The sequence below is a fragment of the Oncorhynchus kisutch genome, linkage group LG14 (genome assembly GCF_002021735.2).
Source record: "Oncorhynchus kisutch isolate 150728-3 linkage group LG14, Okis_V2, whole genome shotgun sequence".
NCBI lineage: Eukaryota > Metazoa > Chordata > Actinopteri > Salmoniformes > Salmonidae > Oncorhynchus > Oncorhynchus kisutch.
The window spans coordinates 61,206,761-61,232,927 of record NC_034187.2 but is presented as its reverse complement, the minus strand read 5'-3'; the positions used below and the strand labels follow the sequence as shown (position 1 = coordinate 61,232,927).

Sequence of the window (26,167 nt, the reverse complement as noted above, 5' to 3'; positions counted from 1 at the left end):
AGTGTACCGTTGAATGGAGCGATCACCGAGAGACAGTGACAGACAGAAGATACAAAGTCTCCACATCAGACTGGATCACATGGGGGGCGTCTCCACGCAACGGGTTCAGCTGGACACAGCCACGTCCACATCCGACAGAGTCCCATAGATACAGAATGAAGACAGTGTTCCTAGGTGAGAACAGGTCGGGCTGTGGGTTCTCGGGTGAGGCTGTGACAACCAACATTGTCAACATACACAACCGTGGGGCAGCAGCACCCTTGTGGTTGTGTTTAACCAACCAGTAGAGCAGTAGGGTAACTGACATATCAGGGCTTGAACAGTCACACATTCTTTGGATTCTGTTGTTATTGATGTTGTTGTTTACGTTGAATCTGGCTTTTCTCTCTTTCTCATTGAAGTTTACATTTGAGTCCACCTGATGCAATTACCTAGCATGCATTTAATTCCAGGAGGGATTTAGGAACTCAAGGTGTCCAATTATCCTGCGTGGTAGACTGGGACTCTCAGTCTCTCGGTGGGGGGCTAGGGCTGTAAAATAAATGTTGTTTGGGATCCTGACTGGTCCCAGCAGAGAGGAGCGGGTCAGTGGAGGTTAACCTCCCTTTAATGAGGGTAGGTACAGGATTTCCATTTCAACAGGGTAATTTAATACTAGCGCGACCCTCGGCACGCCACACCATTTAAAACATCGTTTCTCACTCTTTTGTGCAATATTCAACGTCCTCACATGCTCGTAATACTTGAATTTTGCAGCAGCTTGAAAATACCAAATGGTACAAGCCTCTATTTTACAACCTCCTCCCCTCACCGAGCAGAACAGGGCTGTTCTTCTGTTGTAACGTGGTGGGGCAATGAGGAAATCATCTTCCTATAATAAAAAGAGTAAAAGAAGCTTTGCTATTTATACCACATTCAACATTAAAATACCACAAGAATGTAAACTACAGTTCAAAGGTTGGGGGCCACTTAGAAATGTCCTTGTTTTTGAAAGAAAAGCACATTTTTTGTCCATTAAAATGACACCAAATTGATCAGAAATACAGTGTAGACATTGTTAATGTTGTAAATGACTATTGTAGCTGGAAACGGCTGATTGTTTATGGAATATCTACATAGGCGTACAGAGGCCCATTATCAGCAACCATCACTCCTGTGTTCCAATGGCACGTTGTGTTAGCTAATCCAAGTTTATCATTTTAAAAGACTAATTGATCATTAGAAAACCCTTTTGCAATTATGTTAGCACAGCTGAAAACTGTTGTTCTGATTAAAGAAGCAATAAAACTGGCCTTCTTTAGACTAGTTGTGTATCTGGAGCTTCAGCATTTGTGGGTTCGATCACAGGCTCAAAATGGCCAGAAACAAAGAACTTTCTTCTCAAACTCGTCAGTCTATTCTTGTTCTGAGAAATGAAGGCTATTCCATGCAACAAATTGCCAAGAAACTGAAGATCTCGTACAACACTGTGTACTACTCCCTTAACAGAACAGCTCAAATTGTCTCTAACCAGAATAGAAAGAGGAGTGGGAGGCCCCGGTGCACAACTGAGCAAAAGGACAAGTACATTAGAGTGTCTAGTTAGAGAAACAGACGCCTCACAAGTCCTCAACTGGCAGCTTAATGAATTAGTGAAACACCAGTCTCAACGTCAACAGTGAAGAGGCGACTACAGGATGCTGGCCTTCTAGGCAGAGTTGCAAAAAGAAAAAGCCATATCTCAGACTGGCCAATAAAAAGAAAAGATTAAGATGGGCAAAAGAACACAGACACTGGACAGAGGAAGGCCAGCATCCCGGAGTCGCCTCTTCACTGTTGACGTTGAGACTGGTGTTTTGCGGGTACTATTTAATGAAGCTGCCAGTAACCAAAAAAGTGTTAAACACTCTGAGGTCCAACTCATCCCAAACCATCTCAAATGGGTTGAGGTCAGGTGATTGTGGAGGCCAGGTCATCTGATGCAGCACTCTCCATCTTAGTCAAACAGCCCTTACATAGCCTGGAGGTGTGTTGGGTCATTGTCCTGTTGAAAAACAATTGATAGTCCTACTAAGAACAAACCAGATGGGATGGCGTATCGCTGCAGAATGCTGTGGAAGCCATGCTGGTTAATTGTGCCTTGAATTCTTAATAAATCACTGACATTGTCACCGGCAAAGCACCCCCACACCATCACACCTCCTCCTCCATGCTTCACGGTGGGAACCACACATGTGGAGATCATCCGTTCACCTACTCTGCATCTCACAAAGATATGGCGGTTGGACTCACATTTGGACTCATCAGACCAAAGGACAAATTTCCACCGGTCTAATGTCCATTGATCGTGTTTCTTGGTCCAAGCAAGTCTCTTCTTCTTATTGGTGTCCTTTAGTAGTTGTTTCTTTGCAGCAATTCAACCATGAAGACCTGATTCACACTGTCTCCTCTGAACATTTGATGTTTAGATGTGTATGTTACTTGAACTCTGTGAAGCATTTATTTGGGCTGGAATTTCTGACACTGGTAACTTGAACGAACTTGTCGTCTGCAGCAGAGGTAACTCTGGGTCTTCCTTTCCTGTGGTGGTACTCATGAGAGCCAGTTTCATCATAGCGCTTGATGGTTTTTGCGACTGACTGACCTTCATGTCTTAAAGTAATGATGGACTGTCCTTTCTCGTTGCTTATTTGAGCAGTTCTTGCCATAATATGGACTTGATCTTTTACCAAATAAAGCTTTCTTCTGTATACCACCCCTACCTTGTCACAACACAACTGATTGGCTCAAACGCATTAAGAAGTAAAGAAATTCCACAAATGAACTTTTAACAAGGCACACTTGTTAATTGGTTGAGAGAATGCCAAGAGTGTGCAAAGCTGTCATGAAGGCAAAAGGTGGCTACTTTGAAGAATCTCAAATATAAAATATATTTTGATTTGTGTGACACTTTTTGGGTTACTACATGATTCCATACGGTGTTATTTTATAGTTTTGATGTTTTCACTATTATTTTGACAATGTAGAACATAGTAACAATAAAGAAAAACCCTTGAATGAGTAGGTGTGTCCAAACGTTTGACTGGTACTGTATATAAAAAGATCTTTCAACATGAATTTGTTTTCCCTTTTTTCCAATGGATTATTAGCCATGCCAAATGAACAGTCTTTTCCCACCACTGCACCTCTCATTCCTTCCCTCTACTCTGTTACGGGACATCAGTCTGAGTAGCACCGTCTGCTCTGTTCAGCCTCACTCTCCAATTAAAACCATGGAGAGTGAGAGCTCCAATCAAATCCTGCCCTGGTCTGACTGCCCCCTCCTCCACACCCCCCAGACCCCCTACCAGAACCCCCACGGCCCATCAGGACACGGTCAGACTCCTCAATCCACCTCCACCCCACCTCCCCACCTCAGAGCAGACCTAACACCAAGCAGCCTGTTAAAGGAGGTTTAAACATGTCTGTCTGCTCAGCGTCATGGCCTGCATGGGCCCCTAGATCAAGTCAAATTTACCTACAGCTATTAGTGGAGAACATGAGTTTGCAATAGAGGCCAGCAGGAATAGTGAATAGGGGCCAGGCAGCCAAGAAACCCTCTGGTCATGGTCCTCTACTATTTTCCAGGCCCTCTTTAGTCGAGGAGGAATAGAGCATAAGCAATTGTAGTGGAAACACTAGCCTGCTCGCTGTGTGGGGGCTAACTCCAAGTCCTTGCACAGCACACAGCACAGTCTGGTTCATTGATTCATTTAGGCTTAAATGTCACTCAACAGGACAGAGCCCCACAGAGTCCCTGGGTGCAGGAGGAAATGGAAAAACAGAAAGAACTCATGTCCCAAACATTAACTGAACTATTTATGTCTCTACATCAGGATGCCACATCACTGATGAGTAAATTGATTATTTAAAAATGGATGTATCCCCATACATGAACAAACGTTATTATGCGGTGTAAAGTTTCAGTGTAACAGTTTATAAATATCTTATGGATATTTCAAAAATGAGTCATAAAAATGTATAAATATTCAGGCAATCATCAAGACATACCTTATAAATGATCTGATAATGGCTTATAAATGAATAGTATTACACGTGTTACTACCTTACAGTATATGTGAACCCTGTGGTTAACTGGGCCTGGATGCTGATGTGATTTAATCAGACCCATAATATCATGGTAATATCATGTCATCTGCAGCTTTCACTGCGGCTTATTGATCTACCAGATATTGATCCATAGTCTTTACTCATTCATGGACAAGTTCATTGCTTTGATCAGTGCGAGCATGGTGCTGAATCTACATCAAACATGCTGGGGAGTGATATCCCATCCTTGATGCAGGACTATAATGAAATCAACATGTTGATGCGCTGGTGTTCATCTGTTCCCTGTAGGGCTCAATTCAGTACCTCGGTTCACTATCATCAGGAAGTGCACCTGATCCATCCCCAGTGGAAATAGACTGATGTTTTTTTTTGTTGCTTTAAGAACATTAAAGAGCCAATCCAACAGCAGAAGAGACTTCACCTTACGTTTTTACATGATCTTAGAGACTTGACTTTGCTGCTGTGAGCAACAGTAACAGTACTTACCCACATCACACAGGTCCACGCCAGTGGTGGCTGGTGGCAATTTAAATGGGGAGGCTCATAGTAATGGCTGGAACGGAATAAATGGAATGGTATCAAACACATCAAACACTTGGTTTCCATGTTTGATACCATTCCATTCAAACCATTCCATTCATTATCATGAGCCGTCCTCCCCTCACCAACCTCCTCTGGTCCACACAGTCTTCCCTTCTCACACTGCATCATCATGTAGGTTTGTCATTTCTCCTGATAGGTCACTGAGGGGCAAGAGGAACCAGTCAGAAAACAGTCATCACAACCAACCAAGATCCTGCTCATCAGTCCCTCAAGACGCACACACGCACACACAGTTCTGACGACTTCAAAGTAACGCTAAGCCCTGACAGTGTAGGGGCCAGTAGGGATGTTCTGAGTAACAGAAGGCAGCAGAGTTGTTTTTGACTTGAAGTTCAGTAACCTTCCTTCCAGTCGAAAACAGTCATATGCCAAATGCGAACGTTAAAGGGAAAGGGGACACATAGTCAGTTGCACAACTGAATGAATTCATCAGAAATGTGTCTTCTGCATTTAAACCAACCCCTTTGAATCCGAGAGGTACGAGTGGCTGCCGGTTTGAAAAGCGAGCTCTTTCCAGGGGTGGAAGGTGTCGCCGTACTCCTAATGATCCCAATAGGCAAATCAAGAAGATTGAAATACTGCTGTTTTTTTTATAAAACATGCTTTTCCATCAGCATGATAGGCTAGTTAATGCAGCTCATTGGATTCCATAAAAATGCAATGCTTAGCATTGGGGTGAGTAGCTACCAGAAATGTTGTGGAACTAAATGGGCTGTTTTACCAGTCGCTACCTAGCATGAGGATGAAAAAGGCAGTTTAATTAATAACTAGCAGTATTTTAATCTTCTCAATTTGCTGAATATGATAATTAGGAGTACAGTGACATCTTCTTTTCCTGGATTGAGGTGGGTTTTCAAACCATTTCTCTTCTTGTTCACCGAGATGAAAACATATTGGAATATGACCATTTGGACTTAAAGGTTTACTGAACTTCAAGTCAAAAACCCTTGGTTAACTGGTTCCCTGGTCACTGCTAAATGACTGTTTTTCAGGAAAGAGATTATATTTTCCCTTGGTTGTGGGGGGTGGTAGATGCCTACAGTATCTTAAAGTGAAGGAAGGATGCTTAGATTCATGATCAGTAGGCTATGATTAGTATACTTAATCTTCTAGTCAACTTTAACATGAAAAGCTCATTTTGAGTCATATGGATGGTGCTAGGTGAATGTGTCACATTTCTAAGCAATGTGGTGACAATTACTGTAACCTCCTACTGTAGCCCAGATCTCATCTGGAGTTAGTTTAGTAGGCCACAACAGAAATCCATTCAATGTCTATTTAAACAGAAATGGTACAAACAACAGGTTGAAGAAGTGAACTATGGTGGCCCAGAGGGCGGTTGTGTATGGTGTTGTGCTGCACCAGTTTTGAGATCTCTAATGGTCACACCCATATTGATCAGGCCACACCTCGCTACACCGTTGGACTTGGACTTGTAACCGGAAGGTTGCAAGATCGAATCCCAGAGTTGACAAGGTAAAAATCTGTTCTTCTGTCCCTGAACAAGGCAGTTAACCCACTGTTCCTAGGCCGTCATTGAAAATAAGAATTTGTTCTTAACTGACTTGCCTAGTAAAATAAAGGTACAAACAAAAACTGGAGGAAATGTACCTTAAAGGCTGTTAAAGAACGGTGCACACTGTTTTAGGGAAATGTGTTGTTCAGTAGCATGTTGTCCATGAACGTACAAACCGCCACGCAATGCAGAAAACATTGAACCGAACTGAATGGCAGTGGTGGAAAAAGTACTACATTGTCATACTTGAGTAAAAGTAAAGATACCTTAATAGAAAATTACTCAAGTAAAAGTGAAAGTCACTTCATTTCAAATTCCTTATATTAAGCAAACCAGACGGAACTATTTTCTTGTTTTTACGGATAGCCAGGGGCACACTCCAACCCTCAGACATAATTTACGAAAAGAAGCATGTGTGTTTAGTGAATCTGCCAGATCAGAGGCAGTAGAGATGACCAGGAATGTTCTCTTGGTAAGTGTGTGAATTGGATAATTTTACTGTCCTGCTAAGCATTCAAAATGTACTGACTACTTTTGGGTTTCAGGGTTTTAGTATGGAGTAAAAAGTACATTATTTTATTTAGGAATGTAGTGAAGTAAAAGTTGTCAAAAATATGAATAAAGTAAAGTACAGATACCCCCCAAAACTACTTAAGTAGTACTTTAAAGTATTTTTACTTAATTACTTCACACCACTGCTGAATGTCATCACTAGCTTCCATAGCTTCAAAGTCATAAACCCCAGCCATTTCTACAATTTATCTTCTTTAAATGTGATTTTAAACCTAACCTTAATCACACTGCTAAACTTATGCCTAACTCTAACCTTAAAACATTACTACAAAGCAACAACAAAAAAAAATTACAATTTGGACTTTGTAGATGTGAATCTGACTTTGTGGCTATTGAAGCTAGTGTAAACCAAACTGAACGCACCCCTGTAGGTTATGTGCTATTGCAAGCTGCATGTGCTCAGCACAAGTGACTTTAGGAAGTCATTTTGGAAAATCGGAAATCCTAAGTTTTCACATACACATTTGATAAACTTCCCAAAAATAATATAGTCGCTGTGATGAAGGTTTATTTGACCGCTTTCTTTACCTCAATGCTACAATGCCGTTCTGAAGGTGAATGCAGGCCTGTGGCCTAAAAACAACATGACAGAGGTCTAAGGCACTGCATCTCAGTGCTATAGGCGTCACTACAGACCATGGTTTGATTCCAGGCTGTATCACAACCATGATTGGGAGTCCCAAAGCTCGCACAAATGTCCATCATCATCCCGGTTTGGCTGGGGTAGGCCTTCATTGTAAATAAGAATGTGTTCTTAACTGACTTGCCTAGTTAAATAAAATTAAAAAACATGGTAAATTACTTTGTAGCATTGGCATTGCATAGATTGAGGGCTTGAAACAATGTTGCTAATTTGCACACTAAATATGAATGGGCTCCAGGTCAGCTTTTCACAGGATCGCTCGAGCCACTGAGGAGAAATAGGAAACGAAGTAACTTGTAATTAGCGAAGAACCAGCTAGCCTACACGTGGGGATCCCATTCATTCAAACAAGATAGGCTACTTTATCCCGGATATATTATTCATCTCGCGTTTTGTAAAATCATTTTTACTCGGTGCCTGAAAAACGGCCTTTTAAAGTTGCCGCTGTCCATGGTAACGGATGTGATAGGCTGAACCAGGGGAAGAAAGAAACTCGCCTCGTTTAGAATAGCTGCGGTGCTGGAGTAGTCTACACTCGTCGCCTGATAGTTCCAGCCAAAACGGAACATCGAATCTTTTTTATTTTATTTATTTGGTTCGATTTAAATCCTCTTCTCACACAAGATGTGACTCTTTTCAAAGTACAGACTAATACCTTAGAATATCCATGTCGTTCAGGATAGCTGGGAGAGAGAACGTCAATGGTTTTTCTAACGAATGGAAGTTATTTGTTGTGAATTGTTTTGAATATGTTATTCCGAAGTGAGTTTGTTTTTTGTTTGTCTCCGTTCGTCGTGGACCTTTAATTTGGAATCTAACGACGAAATCCAGATCGTCAAGGGAAACCCAAAGCGAGGATTCTACAAAGCCAGAGAGCTCACAGACCGGGGATTTAAATTGTTTGGTGTGCTCCAGGAGAAGCGAGAGTCAAAGAAAGAAATTCATGTGGCCATTCTCTCTTTAGCAAAACATTTTGGATTGCAGAATGAGCAAGGAAAGACCTAAGAGGAATATCATCCAAAAGAAATACGTGAGTAACTACTAGCCTATTATTGTCCAATGTGTAAAATAATTGAACCTTTACAAGTTTGCACGTTCATTTCGCCTGTTTTGAAGAAAATGCATAAACTTCGATCACGGAGTGTGAAGGTTACCATTACACAGCTGTGGCTTATTGGGGCCGAATTTCCTTTTTAGATGGTAAAGTTGTAGAATGTGTTATCAATTAGACTTTATTTAAAATTGTCGATTTTGCTAAATTTCTTCAACATCAGACAAGACGATTTATTTGATTATTAACTATCCATGGAAGGGCAATGCGCATTCTGGAATCATCTCTGTACAATATAACAAACGACTTGTTGTGTGAGATTGATTGATTAAGTCAGAATTTTCCACAGGAGCTGGTTAATTGTTTTCAGAATGTCTTTGTTTTCTCCCATAGCCCCTTTCAGAGCCATGAAGACACAGCCATATCGCCCATGGCTGATTCCGGGTTCTATACCCCATGCTGAGTAGCCCTATATAAACTGTGTTATTTATAAATGAACACCTCGTTTTGCTATTGGATATCACAATATTCACTTTATTTATGTTGATGCGACTTGAGAGTACCTGACTAGCACGGTCCGACCATGACGAGTGGACTGTAGCTCTTTAATTTTCTCCGTAGGGGGAGAGCGCAGAAAGGGGGTCAGGCAATTGAACATTTCCGTAGAATTTCCAATAATTTCCAATCGTAGCGGAACGCTCAGGAGGAGTTGCTTGTCTGCGTTTGCTTACTAACATATATATGGAATAAAGTGTCTGATCATTTTAATTTCGCGTAGCACGTCTGTGTGACCTCTGTGAATGGGATATATTGCAGCCTGAGCTTGCTGAGCAAGAATGTTAGATTCTCTGATAGTTTTTTATTTATTATTCGGGTGATCTCCAGTCAATAGTTTTTAAGCAGACGAGAGACCATGGATGCAACTAAACGAAATGTCAGCGGTTAGTTGATTTAAGCGCTAGCTTGTTTATGGTGTAATGTTGAGGTAGTGTTTCAGTCGCATTGCAGAGGTTCATGTGAAGGGGAAGCAAGAAGCGACCATTTTCTTTCTGCGATTACCTAATACCGGCGAATTTGGCAGAAGGGGGCGATATCAATGTTGGTAATTTCAAGGTTTTTACCATCGGTGTAACCTACAACATTTAAAGTATTTTAAATTGGGGTTTAAAACAGGCGTAAGCTAAACAATGGCGTACTCTCAAACGGAGACACTCAGCACATCGCATGGCTGAGTTTAACCCTCACATTACAGCGTGTGTTCTCGTGTGAAGTTTCCTCGCGTGAAAACAATGTGAAGTTATTATGAACCACAATGAATAATACATTTGATTTCAGATGTACCTTTTTGTTACCATTTAACTAATCTCAAAACATTTTGGCCACGTGTGGGCCTGCTGCTGACTAGGCTACTTTGTTTGTGGCCCACGATGCACCGAGAATAATCAAAGTCCATCATAACTGGCGATTGTTGCCTTCCCCAAGCGTTCCACTCTAATAACGTGGTTGAAACATTATACCTTTATATTATGAGGTGAAATAATACTTAATTCTTGAAGTGTTAAACATATCGTTTTCAAACATGAGTTTGATACTCTTTCTCCCCAAAATACTCATCTCTTATGGCAATGCTATTAAAGTAATCAATGCATTTACATTTCCAACTTTATTTTGGGGCCTGGTGAGATGATTTGACAGAGAAAAAGGCATGGGGGGGAAAAATTGCGGCTGAAGTCTAAAATGGTCTATTTTTACATTTTATTCTTAATAACTTGTGTAATTATAGATGTATGCTCATGTGGCTGTGTGTGGAATGGGCCCGCACAGAACATGGCCTTCACATCTGCTGAGGTGCAGCAGCTGGGGTAGAAATCTGCTCAGAACAAACCATGCGAACAACAAAACAACCTGGAGGTGCCCCCCTCTCCTTGGGCCCCCCACTCAGAACGCAACACCCTCCCCCCTCAACAACTCTTGGCCCCTCTGGTTTAACCTCCCCTTAATTAGCGTTAGACAATTATCCATGCTTGGCTTAAGCATGTCCCCTGGAACACTGTGAGTTGTTATTCTCCCCCATGTGCTCCATCCATGTTATTAAAATTCATCAGTCAGGGAAAAAACCTGTAATAAAAGCAAACAAGGTAAGGCAATTACCGCTCCTTTTGATAGGACACAAAAGTTAAAATAGCCCCTCTCAAATAACTCTGGTTTCTATGGTGGCTGATCACTTTGCCTGGCAATTTGACAGACATTTAGAGGCACAAACACGTTCTCTCCTATTCTATATTTGTATATTCAGTGAATTTGTGGGTGTGTGTTTAGGTCACTTGGGAAGCAGTGTTAGTTATGCTTGTGGTGTTGTTTAACTGAACATAGCATTGAGAGGAGATGTGCAGCCAGGGCCAATTTGTCCTGACAAGGCTGTTCTCCGGCTGTGTGGTGGGATAGAGCCGGGCTGTGTGGTGGGATAGAGCCGGGCTGTGTGGTGGGATAGAGCCGGGCTGTGTGGTGGGATAGAGCCGGGCTGTGTGGTGGGATAGAGCCGGGCTGTGTGGTGGGATAAGCACAGCTGCTGCAGGGGTCTTTACAAATGTAAAGAAGCTGTCAGTGTTTCATCAGTCGCACAACTGATGAGGGCGAATTTGAAAAACCCACTGCAGTGTGTGGCGCACAGAAAGAGGAAACAAAAATAGAGCGGGGGCCGGGAACGAGGCCTGTAACGGTTCCGTCCCCCTCACTCTCCCTCCCCAGTCCTTCAGCTTTACTATTTAAATGTGGGCCTCATGTTCACACAAGGGTTTGTGGACCTGAGCATGAATGTGCTTAATATAACCTTCTGTTTTAATGCAGATGGTCATTTATGAATTTTTATCCTTAGTTCCTCTCTGAGGAGCCCTGGCACTGTAACTGGGTCAGTGAGATGCTGTGAGTTAGGGAGGTTATAACAGGAATGTTTCAGATACTTTATACTTACTCTATACCACTACCCTCCCTCGCACCTTCTCGTCAAGCGTTCTCAGTATTAGCTCTAGTTATATCCTCTCTTATATCGGAAGAACCACTGACACCACAGTACGTGGAGAGCCGTATGTCTTGGAAGGCAGGGAGCTGGTAGACACAGCATTTTGATTCAGTTCTTCTCAGTGTTTTGCTGTCTGCCAACAGACAATGTTCCACTTTACTGCGTCGTTACGGGAGCTCCCCAAACTGCCGGTTTTAATTTGGGCCGCCGGTGATCAGCAGCAGCCAGCCCATCGCTTCCTATTCTCCGTTCTCTCTCTCTCTCTTCTCTGTCCCGATTTTTATGGCAGCTTTACGTCACGCACCTTGACCCTTTTACCCTGTCGTGTAATGTGACCTTTCTCTTATCAGCTGTTATCATCTCGGGACATTCTCTGCACACGTCACAGTTCCTCCTTTGTTAGTTAGACCAACCTGTTTATGGGTAAACTACCAGCCAGGATCATGCCTTACTGTACCAGACAGGTGAACACAGTGTAAGGAATGTGCCCTGCTGTGTTGATGTGGGTAATGACTGTCTGTGCGGAGGAGGATGTTTCCCTATGGACTATAATCCTGTCTAAAATATACACTATCGTATGTGCCAATATTCTGAGAGGACAATGTGTCGGACATTGTGCTGTATTGAAAGACCGTTCAGGATATATAAATAATGTCACTTAAACCATGTGTATTCTGGATCTATATATATATGTGTGTGTGTCACGTACACCACATTCTCACTGAATGCACTGTTTAATTTTGCTCCATGATTTATGTCGTCCTACTCCTGTGGGTTTGGCCGGACAGCTGGACAGCCCTGAGAGGACACAAGCTGTCTACACAAAGTGTGTGTGTGGCAGCCACAGCTCATCCGTCCAGGATCCCCGAGAAGCTGAATCAACATTTTAGATGTTTTTGGTTTGGCCTTAACATGCTTAAGCTCTGAGGAGGGAGGACACTGGACACTAAGCTGGACAGTACTAGGGAGGCTCCATAGGTTTGACCGGAGGGCAGAACAGGGGCGACTTGGACTGTCACTAGAATGGAGGCCATTATGAACAAGAGACCTTAACCTCACCAGCTGAATGGATGAGGTCATGTTTAGAGATCTAGTGAGTCTCTACTGACTGTAAAGCCTAATGAAACTGATGGTGCTGCAGTGTCCCGCCATCCAACCACTAACCTAACAAAGCAGGCCTAGAAAGACACCGGAGCGGAGTCCCCACTTCTGTTCTCTGGAGAAATGGAAGTTAGGTTGAAAATACTGTGTCTTTGAAACCTGAAAACATCCACTTTCTACCTACCCTGCGGAGAGAGTCCAACCACAGACAGCAGGTCAGTTCTATACGCTCTCAGTCAATCCGGTATTATCCCCAGATCCCCCTCTACCACTCTGACTTGTCTTCATCAGGCAGCAGTAAGCCTCCAGGGATAAAGCAATAGAATGGAGCCTTTGATTATATTGATCCGCATTAGACTCTTAACGCCTGTATGGCTACAAGCTGCTCAATGGGAAACGAGTGTTATTTTTTAGTGTTATTCAACATGATTTATAAATCATTATAGTCAATGTCTAAATATAGTTTACATTAGACTGTTTGTGCTTAGTGTTATACCTGGTTTATAGGCCTCGTATTTACTCATACAGTATCTGACTGAGTCGTAGTGCACTCATAACAAAACTCTTATGTAGTTCTGGGTTTCCTCCAATTTATTCTCTATGAATCATGAGTGACGCAATCAGCGTGCTGTTTGTAATGACGCTGTATAATATCTTTGTTTCCTGCCAGAGAGCTCACGTGGACCTTTTGGCCACTGCTCTGTGTTAGATTGGCACACTGACTTATCCACAGGTTGTTACATTGTAGTCAGCGTTTCTCAGATGTCACATTTACTGTGACGATGAAGATATCTTTTTACTCTTTCCATTTTTATTGCAGCCATTTTGAGGCCTTTGAACAAGCCTGGGTCGTTTCTGAAAGATGACCTCCCTCTCAGTGCATGTTAATGCAGCCTTTTCAACATGCATCAGCCCCTTAGAGGACAGGCCTAACTCTGGGTGGCGGCTCCCCTCGGCTTTCTACAGTAATGAGCTTGTCCGAAAGTGGCTACATTGTGTACTCGGCTCACTATAAACTGCTGGAGTAGTTAGGCATTGGCTTTGTGTGAGCTGTGTGCAAAGCGAAAGCGGGCTAGAGTGTGTGGGGCGAGGGGGTGGTGGTCTCTCAAAGGTGGGGAGACAAGAAACAGTTGATTTTATTTTTAGGTCAATGGAGACGAGTTTCAGAGTTACAGCTCTGTGTGCTACATCGCCGTGAGAAATGCATTAGTCTCCCGCTCCATCTAGTCTTGTAATAGAATACGGAGTGGCTCTTTTTAAAAAAGAAAAAAAAATGTAATTCACTCGGTGTCATTACTCAGCCAGGTACAAAGAGCTGAGCGACACCATTTCCAGCGGGATCAGCACGAGAGCATAACGCTACGGCGGTTCTCTCCCGCTTAGCCATAGCTTCTCCTCCAAACTGCTGAGGGGTTGGGGCTGTGGCGGTGGGCTCTCGCTGCTTTCAGCACTCTTATATTAGTTTAGTGTGTTTATGTATTCATCATCTGTTTGGTGGGAGATCTGTCTCCTTGGTGGTTTCTTCTCACTGCACTCTTTCCCCCATTTTGTTGTTCTCGCTTCAGGCTGCCAAAGGAAACGTTGGACGCTTCCCCAGATAGATGTCATGCAGCTGGAGTCTAAACTGTGAATACCTCGCCTCTCCCTCGCACCATAAACCGGCACCCTGTGCTTTGTCCCTGTGGGTCAGCTATACCCATGAGGCCAGGAGTTTGGTTAGCCACACGGTCTGTCCTCACAAATAGCATTAGAGCGTTGCTGTTTCCTTGGCGGCCTGAAACATGGAAACACGAAGATGACTCAAAATATCATGTGATTTCATAAAGCACTTTGACAGATGTTCATTATGACCTAACAGTGAGAGTAATTTTTAATATATAAGAATTTTCAGAAATGTGATTGTCTGTCAAAAGTAATGTCTTTGATCTCCTCTCTGCACAATGGCAACATTTTAATGGCACTTCTAGCTGCTAAGTTTCCACTAGGCCTCACAGCAGGGTACTGTAGTGTTTGGTACACCCATGGAAGGGAGCCAACGCCCAGGCTGAAAGGCTGGCCCTGCCCCCTGGCCCTGGATCAAATAACAGGCCCAAAGGCAGCACTAAAACAGTGCTAAAACAACAACCTGTGACAGTCAGAGCAAACTAAAAGAGGATAGAAATAATTAAATTGTGCACTGTCGTAGCTAATGACCGAGCCGGTTCTGGAAACTGATTTTAATTACTTCATGGAGTGAATGTAGCTCATGACAGATTCATATACTGTAGATGCAGAGAACAAAGCCTGGCTTAAATCCCATTCCAAAAGTAATTTACAGCTGATTTACACTACAGCTATTAGGGCCCATAGATGTCCATCTAGGCCTGCAGTATAATCTGACAGAGCAGAGTATGAGATTAGTAATGGTTCAGTTGGTCATCCTAAAGTTCAACCCAAACCAACTCTGCCATGTAATGTAAACTGAATCTGGAAGTCACCCTAAAGACAGGGTAACCATAGTGACCAGAAGTGTATCTTTTTTTATACACCATGCCATCAGAGGGGGCCTAACCACTCCGTTACTATGGCAACTGCTGGAGTGGGGCAGAACGGAGCGTCTGTCTGTTTCAGACTTGACACTCAAGTGTCTGAACATAGTGGAGAGCTGAAGTTAGATTAAAGTATCCCTGCACAGAATGTACTGAGTGGTGGTTGTATAACCGGCTGAGAGGCATGACTTACTGTGGTGTGAAATGTGTGGCAATTTTACACTCCTCTGGTGCTCCAAGCATTTCACACAGCAATAACTAAGGTATTGTCTGACAGAACGAGCTGTATCAGGCCTATCCCTTTAATAGCATACGATTGTATTTTGAATGAAACCATTACCTGCTATTGTAAAACAGAGTTCCACTGAAATCAACTGTGGCATTTACTCCTATCAGCCATTGTTGACACATTTACTTGACTACCTGAATGGAGATTGAGTGGAGGAGCGGCAGCCATTTGGTTTCCTCTGGCTTAGTATTGAATGGTCTTACTGGCTTAGTGCTCAGACATAGTGGAGTGGAACCACCGGTAGACTCTCCTCCTTCAAGGTTGGCCGAGTACCTTGATCACTGGACTATCTGCCAGACCCGCTGACTGAGGCAGCAGCCATGGTTTGGTGTCGGGCTTTGGGTGACTGACATGGCCTGATGGGACAGGTGTGTGACTGGCTCTCCTGTTTACTGTGACGTTGGCAGAGGATCCTGTAAGGTGTGACAGGTTTGTCTGTGCCCGAGACGAAGTACATTTATTTCACCTCCAGCAGGATCCCGTTTGAGCTCAATTACCAACAAGCGGGGGGGGGGGGGATAATGAGAAGAGCGGGAAGGAGGCGGGAGAGGGAACGAGGTATGAGTCAAACCAGCTGCTCCTCTCTGTACAGTCTCTAATCTGCTGGAGATCCTTCCCTCCTCCCTCTGTACCGCACCATTTCTCATACATCATCATAATGTTCTGCGCGTGGATCCAGAGTATTCCGCCTCACCGTAACACCTACCCCTGTAACCCCTTCCCTGGGCCTCTTCTCTCCTGCAGTCCCCAGGCTGCCGCAGGGTTCTTTGTGAGGCAACGGGCCAAGCTGTGAGGTGAAAATCACTTCTTAATTGCCCATTTTCTGCAGCTCTGTGCCAGAGAGGGGCTTTAGTGTTGTGAGCCCCGAACATCCTGAACAGCTCCGCTAAACACCTGGCTTTGTGTTGATAGCAGGCTGGCCCACTGTAATCTACAGTCATATGGCCCTGCACTCTGAATGGCCACTTTCATCATGTTTTCTTTTTTTGTTGCTTGCGTTACAAATGTAAAAAGCAGATCAAACATCCTTCTTCCCAATGACGTTTATACAGTGTCAGAATTGCCATAACAATCTTGAGATACCAGAAATGTGTCCATGCTATGCTGCCGTGGAATGGCCCTTTAAAAAAATAAATAATGTGTGTGTGTATATACACACACACACATATATATGTCTTTGTTTTGCTATTAGATCCACCTCAGTCTTGTTGTTCTATGTTCATGAGATTGTGGGAGCCCATATGCAGTACCACAGTGCAGAGCCAGGCTGGGGCCCCTCTGTGGTCAGCCAACTGTGTGTGTTCTGCTGCGGTCGCCACCATTACCAGCAGAGTAACGGCTAATCTTATCTACCTGACAGTTAGCCTTACACTCATCCTTCTCTCCTGCTGCCATCTCTTTTGAGTGTCACTCTACAGTTCAGCCACACTGTCCCCTTGCCCTATCTTCCTACCAGGCTGCTCATTGTCTCAGATGAAAGAGTGCTTTAGTTATAGAGTTGAAGTTTCTCCCTCCCAGTCAAACTGGCCTGTAAAGTCCAGGCCAGCTAATCGCTAGGCGCTTGTATCGGTCACCCACAGCGTGTCCTGTCGGTACACTGGGCCTGCTGCAGGAGTGCGGAGCTTATAGCTCCAGTAAACCACATGAAAACCTCTCCACTTAATTTGTCTTGGCCCTGATATCCACTGACCTGAGTTGTTTCCCTCCAGCTAACAACTAGAGCAGTGTAGTGCGACTACAACGTAACATAATAATTTAATCTCCCAGCATCTGGTAGGCGACTCTGCTCTCTGAAATCCATCCACCACTGGTTTTATGGGGCATGAATCTGTTGAAGCCATGGCTGCTGCTGCTGCTGGCTGACTCGCTCTTTTCTCCTGTTGGAAATAACTTCTCCCCATCAGAAATATTAGTCCTTATTATGGGTCATTTTCAGGCCTACTTTGTTTGAGCGTCTGAAAGGAGAATGACTTGTGAGTTAAAGTAAAAAATGGTTGAAATGTGAGGGTCATATGGCGGGACTATATTGAGTAACTGTAGTGCCGAGAAAAAAACAAATGACATTTTCTGCTGCAGTTCTTTTTGTTCCTGTAACATGGCTGCTAGGTTGGTTAGGGGTTAAGCACAGCATTTGTATACTGTGAACCCTCTGACCCTGATTGGACGTTTTACAGATGGGACAAAGCAGCTTAGCGCCTCGGCTCAGGTGCCTCACGCTCGCGTCAACACAGCTCCTCAACCGCCATGATGGCGCAGTGATTGTGCATGATTGGCGCTGCAGAATGCTCCTCTGTTTTTGTGGTAAGAGTAACCCTCCCACTACCCCGCCCCTCTGCCTCTCTGAGACACGTTTTCCCCGCTGCTAATTGACTGTGCTGCATGGCTCTCCCTGGCTGTCAATCTCTCTGCTTGGTCGTGAGAAACGGCTACAGAGCTATGCCCTGTTCTGTCTGTCCTAAAACCACAGGACTGTGATGCTGCCACCCACACATGCATAGGACAACCACCTACCTTGCCCTGTCCAACTCACTCCAGAGAAACTGAAATTCTCTTCAGTCCATGCCACTGAAATGGATATTTGAGTTTGACTATACTCAGTTTATGATGTATTGGGGCTGGTTACTTGTCTTTCATTTTATAAATGTCTCAATGTTGATATTATACTGAACAAAAATAATAACTGCAACAATTTCAATGATTTTACTGAGTTACAGTTCATATGAGGAAATCAGTTAATTGAAATAAATGATTTGACCCCTAATCTATGGATTTCACATGACTCTGCAGGGGTGCAGCCAGGAGTGGGACTGGGGGGCATAATCCCATCCACTTGGGAGCTAGGCCAGCCAATTCAAATGAGTTTTTCCCCTCATATGCCACACCCTATTACAGACAGAAAAACTCCTCAGTTTCATCAGCTGTCCGGGTGGCTGGTCTCAGACGATCCCGCAGTGGAAGAAGCCGGATGTGGAGGTCCTGGGCTGGCGTGGTTACACGTGGTTGTGAGGCCGGTTGGACGTACTGCCAAATTCTCTAAAATTGTGTTGGAGGTGGCTTATGGTAGAGAAATTAACATTAAATTATATGGCAACTGTTCTGGTGGACATTCCTGCAGTCAGCATGCAAATTGTACACTCCCTCAACTTGAGACTTCTGTGGCATTGTGTTGACAACTGCACATTTTAGTGGCCTTTTATTGTCCCCAGCAAAAGGTGCACCTGTGTAATGACCATGCTGTTTAATCAGCTTCTTGATATGCCACACCTGTCAGGTGGATGGGATTATCTTGGCAAAGGAGAAATGCTCACTATGAGGGATGTAAACAAATTTGTGCACAATTTGAGAAGCTTTTTGTGCATAATGAACATTTCTGGGATCTTTTATTTCAGCTCATGAAACAAACACTTTACACGTTGTTTATTTTTGTTCTGTATACGAACATCACAAGGTATACAGTAGCCTTTCATGCTAGTTTAGTTTAATGTTCTCCCTCCTCACCAGAGAAAAGCTGGTCTAAACCATACTGTTTTATTTTCCGGTCCTGTGAAATGAATTCATGGAAAAGCTGAAGCCGTGAGTGTCTGACTCTGCAGTGTGCATATTCTCTCACTAAATGAGGGCATTGATGTATGAATAACCTGTCAGAGGAATTGATTCCAAAAGCAGCTGTCTCCTCCTCAAACACATGGCTGTTCCCAGTGAGCCCACAGATTGACAGCCAAATGGAGGTTATCACCTTCTATCAGTCAGTAGGACGTCTTGGCGTCTAAACCTCTACCGCTCTCTGCTTCACTTTTGTATTCAGGGCCAAGTGTTGTTTTTTTCCTTCTGTCTCACAAAGGATTTGATGAATAGCTTTAATACAAGGTTTCCGTTTGCTCTCTGAGAAAAATAACCACCAATGCATTAAACTGAATGTGCAAGGGTCATTTTGTAAGCTGTAGCACTACTGCTGCCTTTTTCCTACTCTAGGAACTCCCCCTCTCTGTGGGTTCTCTTTCTCCTCACCCCTACTCTTTTTCATTGCCCGTCTCCTCCATCCATGCTGCAATTGTCTGTTCTGAACGAGACTCTAAGGCCACATGCCTCCCTTTTGTGTGTGAACCTGTTCCTTCTGTCCCTCTAACCTGACGTCTGCAGGTGTTTTGTTGTAAACGGTGTGGTCAGCCATGTAAAGTGTGTGTGTGTGTATGTGTGTGTGTGTGTGTGTGTGTGTGTGTGTGTGTGTGGTCAGCCATGCATAGTGTAGCCCAACTGTATGGTAATATGAGACTAGTCATTGTACAGCAGTGATTCTACTCTGAGCAACATGGATCTAGAAAGCACCTGAACCTTTATTCTCTTCACTCATTCACTCTTCACTCACTCATTCAGCTTCTCTTACAATGGCTGATTGACAGATGGCCATATTTAATGTTGTATTTTTTATTTATTTTTATGACAAACAAAGGAGAAAGGCATTAAATGTGCAATGTTAAAGGTCTTGTGTCCTGTGATTTAATGGAGCTAATGCATTTACAAAGGAGGATGGGACTGAAGCGGATTGCCAAGCCCAGTATCAACGTATTTTCTACGTCGAACTGGCTTTTATTCCTCAAGGCTGTTTGGACAAAGGCAGTGGTGTCTGAATAGGGATGTGAGATATTCACAGCTGTGTTCTGCTGAAGATGTTTCCTCTATAAAGCCTCTACAGACAGGGGAAAGAATGTTGGAATTCGAAACGGATTATTTTCTAAGGACAGGTATACAAGGCAAGTATCCTTGTAAGAACACACACCACACTTTATATTTTTTTTATTGTGAAATTATAATTTATTCAATGTATTCATAATACACCCCAAAAAATTGCATCTTATCCGTACTTCTTCTACAACTCTGAAATAAATCAATAGTAATTCAACTGCCCGTTCACAGTAGAGGAGGGCATGAGCTGTCAATCAGCGGCTCTTTTTGTCCCATCTCATCAAAGGGCCACTGCTCCTCCTCACACGCCCAAACCTTTCTCCTCTCTTCCCGCCTGATTCTGGCCAGGGTCTGTCTCACGGCTCGGCTCCTGCTCAGACAGGTGCTGGCGGTGTGTCTGAGCTGGTACATTCTGCTCGCACTCCCAAATACCCGGGCAGCCAGCCTCCACCTGTGCCATCCATGGTACAGCCTGGACAGATCGCTGGGTATAGGCACGCATGTAGGCACACACACACACATGCCGTATGGAGCAGAGCATATTAAGATGGCCGAGTTGTGTTGTGTTGTGTGAGGCAGGCTGCTGTTAACACCTCTCTGTGCGGAAGGGAAGGGCCTCTTTCTTTGTTTCTGCTCTGCTCCCCTCGCTGGAGGAACGAGGGAGTACGACGAGGGGAGGGAGAGCCCAAGACAGAGAGCCACAATGACATAACCCCCCCCCCCCCCCACCTCCTTTACCCATCTCTTACTCTCCTCACCAGACGAAACATTTCACCTGGTCTTCTGTGGAACTGTGTATCCCTAAGCAGTCATAGAGGAAGTGACCATCTGCCTCTTTTACTCCCCGTTCCCTTCCTGTAGTGATGATTGAAAAGTAGGTCAGAGCAGAGACCTCGTTCAACTCTGTTCTGTGCTGCGTAGAGCGGACCTGCGTAGAACGATATGCCTATGCTGCCTCAGCCTCTCTGTTTCTGTTCAGTGTTTCCTTCCGCCAGCAACCAGCCTGACATCCCACTGCTTCTGAGCCACTAGGCAAGAGGCCCAGGAGGTGTGTGTGTGTGTGTGTGTGTGTGTGTGTGTGACCACTGAAACCCTTGGCTTGGAGGGTTCTGTTCAGTGTCGTCCTGAGTGGTTGAGGTGGGGAAATGGCGAGAGGTGCGGAGGATGATGACTGCTTCTCCAAACCGGACAGGAAAACAGGGCGACAGAACTGGAGGGAGAGTGATCGACGAGAGCAGTTGGTCTGCAGAGGAGAGGGAGGAAGCGGGAGAGACTAGCATGCTGCTGCTGTTGTTAGGGGATGGGGGAGAATGGGTGGAGCCACCCACATGCCTAGGCCAATCCCTGCCAAGCTGCCTGCTCACCCTGCTGTGTAATTGGCTGATGTCTCCGTGGCAGAACAAAGTGCTTTCGATAGGCGAGCAGCCGTGGAACCAGACTGTGGGGGTTGAGGGGCTCTGGGGGTGGGGTGTCTCCCTATCCTCTTCTCCCCTGTCTCCCTCCCCTGGGTATTGTCATGTGTTTAAATGGCTAATAAGAGCTGAAACGAGAGCTCAAGATGGTACTACTGCTCTCAGGACACTCTGTACCATCCTGACTATGACGCAGAGCATCTTGAACACAAAGATGACTAGAGATCAATGCTGCCAACTACAATGGAAGCAGAGTTCAGAGTGAACTGTGTCAATAAAGTATTAAGACCACAGCGGTCCTGTGTAATGTTGGATCAGGGTTATTTGAAACATCCAGCATGCCTCGCAAACCGCATGGAATCCCAGATGGATGTTTTAAGTCTACAAATGGCCAACACTGCTGTCTTAACTGTCAGTCATGCATGGCAATATGAGGTAGTCCACTCGGGGACCATGGAGCCTGTGTGGTTGTATGCTAGTTTCCTCCATGCCAGGATCAGAGGTCATCCAGCCTGTCAGTAAGGGCTCTCTTCTCCCCTCTCACTGGAGCGTTCCACAGACCCTGGTCACTAAGCCATCCCTCATGTCTCTGCTTTTCTTTTCTCATCCCTTCCTCATTCAGACCTCGTCACATTTACCAGCATTCAGACTGACTCGTGCGTGCGAAGAGAATTGGCAGAAATTCCCATGTATTTGATATGTAGGCTGTGACTGGTGCTCTCTGGGGTAGACTGCAGCCTGGTCTTAAACCAGAGAACAGTTTCAATGACGACTTCTCCTCGGAAGGGGGGTGTGGTCTTCTTCAGATGACTGGCACTGTGACACGCGGGGATCCTCCTGTAAGTGGGTGACCAACCAACCCTAGTCTGTTAGTGGAACCCGGAGAATTCACCTAAAGTGTGGTTGAGAAACTTCCCATCGGTCCTAGCCTGCAGAAAGCAGCGCTGTAGGGAGATGGACTGTGTTTCCTGTGGCGACTAAACAGGATCCTTCTGGCTGCTCTTCCTGTTCAGAGGGTTACATCACTATCATGGCATTGTGGGTCATGGACTAGGGTCCATTCAGAAATCTGCCACCTGATAGGGGGATCCCCACTGCCATCTGACAGGAAGACTGGTGTCAGAGGAGTTTCGCTATGAGAGAAAGATTATCAGATGAAGGGGAAATGGAAAACATTTGTCACTGATTTGCAGGAAATAGTCTGGTCTCATTACCTCTTCATTTTTAACCCAAGATGATGCCACATTTTTCCTCTGCCTGGTCTGTTGGTGGCCATTCGAAACAATTACAATGGACCATACTGTGAGTCTGTAGCAAAGCCTTGCATCATGTGGATTGTGATCCCAGGGAGCAGACTTCTGTGTGGGTGGGAGCTGGGGGAAAGTGTTGGTATGGAAACAAAAGCTTTCTGTGCTCTGGTTGTTCCATAGCCTTGTCTGTCTTCTTATATGAGGGGAAAGTAAGGAAGATGGGGGAGGGGAGTTTTTTTATTTATAATATATCATAACATGGAATGGATTTTTTTTTTTCATAACTTAATTGACTTTAACTACAATGTGAGAAGGTGGTACAGTTACACATTTTAAGTTGGAGATGAGTGGGTGTGAACCCTGGGGAAAAAATCACACTGGCTAGCACAAGGGGAACATCCTCTCATGTCAAAGGTTTTACCACAGAACTGCTTACTTCAATACAGTATCTTCCAAGTGTTCCGAAGTAGCTTCTAGAAAAGGAAGTTTTAGTGCTCATATGAGGACAGGTAATTTGCAAAATAATGTCCGCAGAGAAAATAGAAATACCATGTGATGTTTGTTAACATGGCGAATTGAGGATACATAGTTGGTTAGCCTGGTTCAAATCGAAATCCCACCACTGCCTTGACTGGGCTGCAGTGGACTGGCTGTAGAGGGTAGGAGGAACCAGAGGAGAAGGACCCACATGTTTTCTACAGAGCAGATGATCAAGAAACTAATGGTAGACTCTGACTATGTCACACTTTGACTGGCAATATCCTCTGGCACTGACAGTGGAGGGAGGAAGACTGGGAGAGATGTCAATGGCTGCTCTCTGAATAACAGATGTTTGGGCCAGTGACTTCTGTACTTTCTGGTTTCCGCTGTGTGTAGACAGTGGTAGTTAACCTGTCTCCAGCATCCTCCCCCAACCCAGCCCCTGAACAATTTGTTGTGAGAGCCACTCCAAGACGAGACAGCCCTACACATGCTGGTAGCTGGGCTCAGACCAGTCTGTCTGTCTGTCTACAGGGAACTGTGGTTCACTGGGGTTAGAAACCTTGTGGCTTCCTATGGCTCATGTCTGTCTACTGGGAACAGGCCCTCCCTGCAACAACACAGCTCTCATCTAAACCAGGAGAACCCTCTAAATATTCAGACAGAGGCCCCTGTGGGACTGTGTGTGTGTGCGTGAGGAAGTGTCTGTGTATAATTGGGTCTATCTGAGACTGAGCTACCCTCATGGTTTCTCTTTTGGCTGATGCCGTGTCTGTTTGGCAGCCTCTGATAGGACAGCACCACCAAGCTCAATTCAAGGCTCTCACTTTCTTGAGCTCTCTCCCTCATTCCTCCACACTTCTGTCGTACAGTTCAAACAGCGCTTCTTCTGGCCCAGAGAATGAGTGGAATGTGACTGCAGGCTGAGGTAGCTCAGATCAGCTTGGAGGTAGGTACAGTTTGCACCCAGACTGACATAATTGATATTGATTTTAAATGAGTTTGATATTTTATTGTTCAAGTAAAAAGGAGTGACAGTGGCCTGATTAGAACAGAACAGGTTTAACTTTTCACAACCAGTCCCTCCTGCCTGTAGGAGGTAAAACTGATCCACTTCTGTGTCATTTTAGTTCCAAGACTGGCAGTCCAGTAGACACCTCCTCTGGCAGCGTAGTCCCCCCCCCCCCCTCTGAGCCCACTGGCACCCAGCCAGCCTGAACAGCCATGCGGAAGTGAAGACTGATTAAAAAAGGAAGAAGATATGGGGGTGGGAGGGACCGAGGACGTTTCCTTTCCTGATAAGGAAGTGTACAATTAGGAGCCGTCAGGGTGATGCGAGGACCTACATCCCATTTTTTGTTTTTATGGTGCTGTCAACATGAACTGTTAATTCTCGTCAGCCTCCCCTGCACCTGCATGCTGAAATCAACGTATTTCCCACCCAGCAGAAATGTGTCCATGAGAACCTCCCCTGTCCGTAGAATATTGATGAAGACGACATGAAAGAATGATTCAGGATGGCTGAGTCACAGTACTTTCCTCAGCGCTTCCCCTCCCTGCATCACATCCAATCGTTATGTGGGTTGTAACCCGCGGGGGTTGTTAGGAAGATGACATCAATATCGGAAGTGTTTTTTAATTTTTTTCCCCCTCTTAGTTCATCCTCTGCTAGAAGCTCCCTGCTTTGTTGACAAATGTTTGAGATCCTCCCCTGTTATTAGACTGAGCTGAAGGAAACTAGTGTTGTTACCAAAGGAAACTCTCAGTCATTCCTCTTGCTGCTGTCGGTGCCTTGTGGTGATGTCAGAATCTGTGAAATGTTCAGATCAAATGTACTTGTCACCCGTGCCGAATACAACCGGTGTAGACTTTACCGTGAAATGCTTCCTTAAAATAAATAACAAGGTTTTATAGGAGTACCGGTGCAGGGGTACGAGGCAGATCTTCAGAGAGGAACAGTTTCTCCACTTCAGTCTGTAGTGTTTCAGCTCTATCCTGTGATTCAGTGGACATCAGAACTGGTTTTGTGGTGTAGTTGTTTCTCCATGTGTCTTTGGTTTCAGGTTGAAGAACCCTGCCTGTCTCTGTCTCTGGGGAATACCGCCCCCTGGCTAAAAACATTACTCTGAGAAGAGACGACTTGCCAAGGAGGGGAGAACACGTTACTAACCATCAAAGACAAATGACCTCCAGTGGTTTCCGGAGCCGGGAGGCATCCAGTCAACCAAGCATCTAGGCCCTAACAATGTGACCTGGGTGGGCTGAAGTGGGATGAGCAGCAGGGTGGCCATCGGGGTCTTCAGAGGGTACGAAAGAGGAACTTGATAAGACAGTGGTCAGAGTAGTCTGACACAAAGCGTTGGCAAGGCTTGAATGGTCTGTGTGTCAGTGTTGCTTTAACTCGGTCACATGATACACCTCACTGACTGAACCTCCGGTGGTTTGTTCCCCCACCACCATATTAAACAGGCTGTACTGAGTCATTTGTTTGGGTATGGGGTTTTGCATTATTAAGGCACAGAGGGGCTCCTCCAGTAGTCTGTCAGACAAGGTCACTGTAGACCTATAAACACCCATTCAGACTGTATAAATGGGCTGTTTCATATAAACGTTGTTTGTCTGAATGAGGAGTCACAGCACTGCAGTGGTAGTGGGTTCTCCTGACCCCACCACGAGCTCGCTCAGGGCTGCCTCTGTAGCCCAGTCTTTGATCTGTCCTCTCTCCCAGGCAGCACCAGGCTGATGACTTCATTAAGGGTTCTAGAGTTTGGCGTGGGGGGGGGGGGGGGGGGGTCTGGGGGCCTAGCTGATGACGTGTTCTAATACAACTGAACTGTTTCAGCAGCAGACAGAAATATGTAAACTACAAAAGCGATGAACAAGGCCTCTCTGCCTCAGCGACAGCACATGCCTGTGATTGAGACATAAGT

The 26,167-nt window shown here is 44.8% G+C and overlaps 1 protein-coding gene across 2 annotated transcripts in view; it reads left to right on the top strand.

The window, feature by feature from the left end:
• The first annotated feature begins 7,889 nt into the window (after positions 1 to 7,889).
• LOC109903539 (protein Jumonji) overlaps positions 7,890 to 26,167 on the top strand; it is a 97,159-nt gene continuing 78,881 nt past the window's right edge. For both annotated transcript variants that reach the window (XR_004202876.1, XM_020500310.2), the window contains exon 1: positions 7,890 to 8,454. Coding sequence is in view for 1 of the 2 variants with exons in the window: in XM_020500310.2 (XP_020355899.2) it covers positions 8,410 to 8,454 (45 nt within the window). In the remaining variant the exon portion in view is untranslated. The remainder of the gene's footprint in view (positions 8,455 to 26,167) is intronic.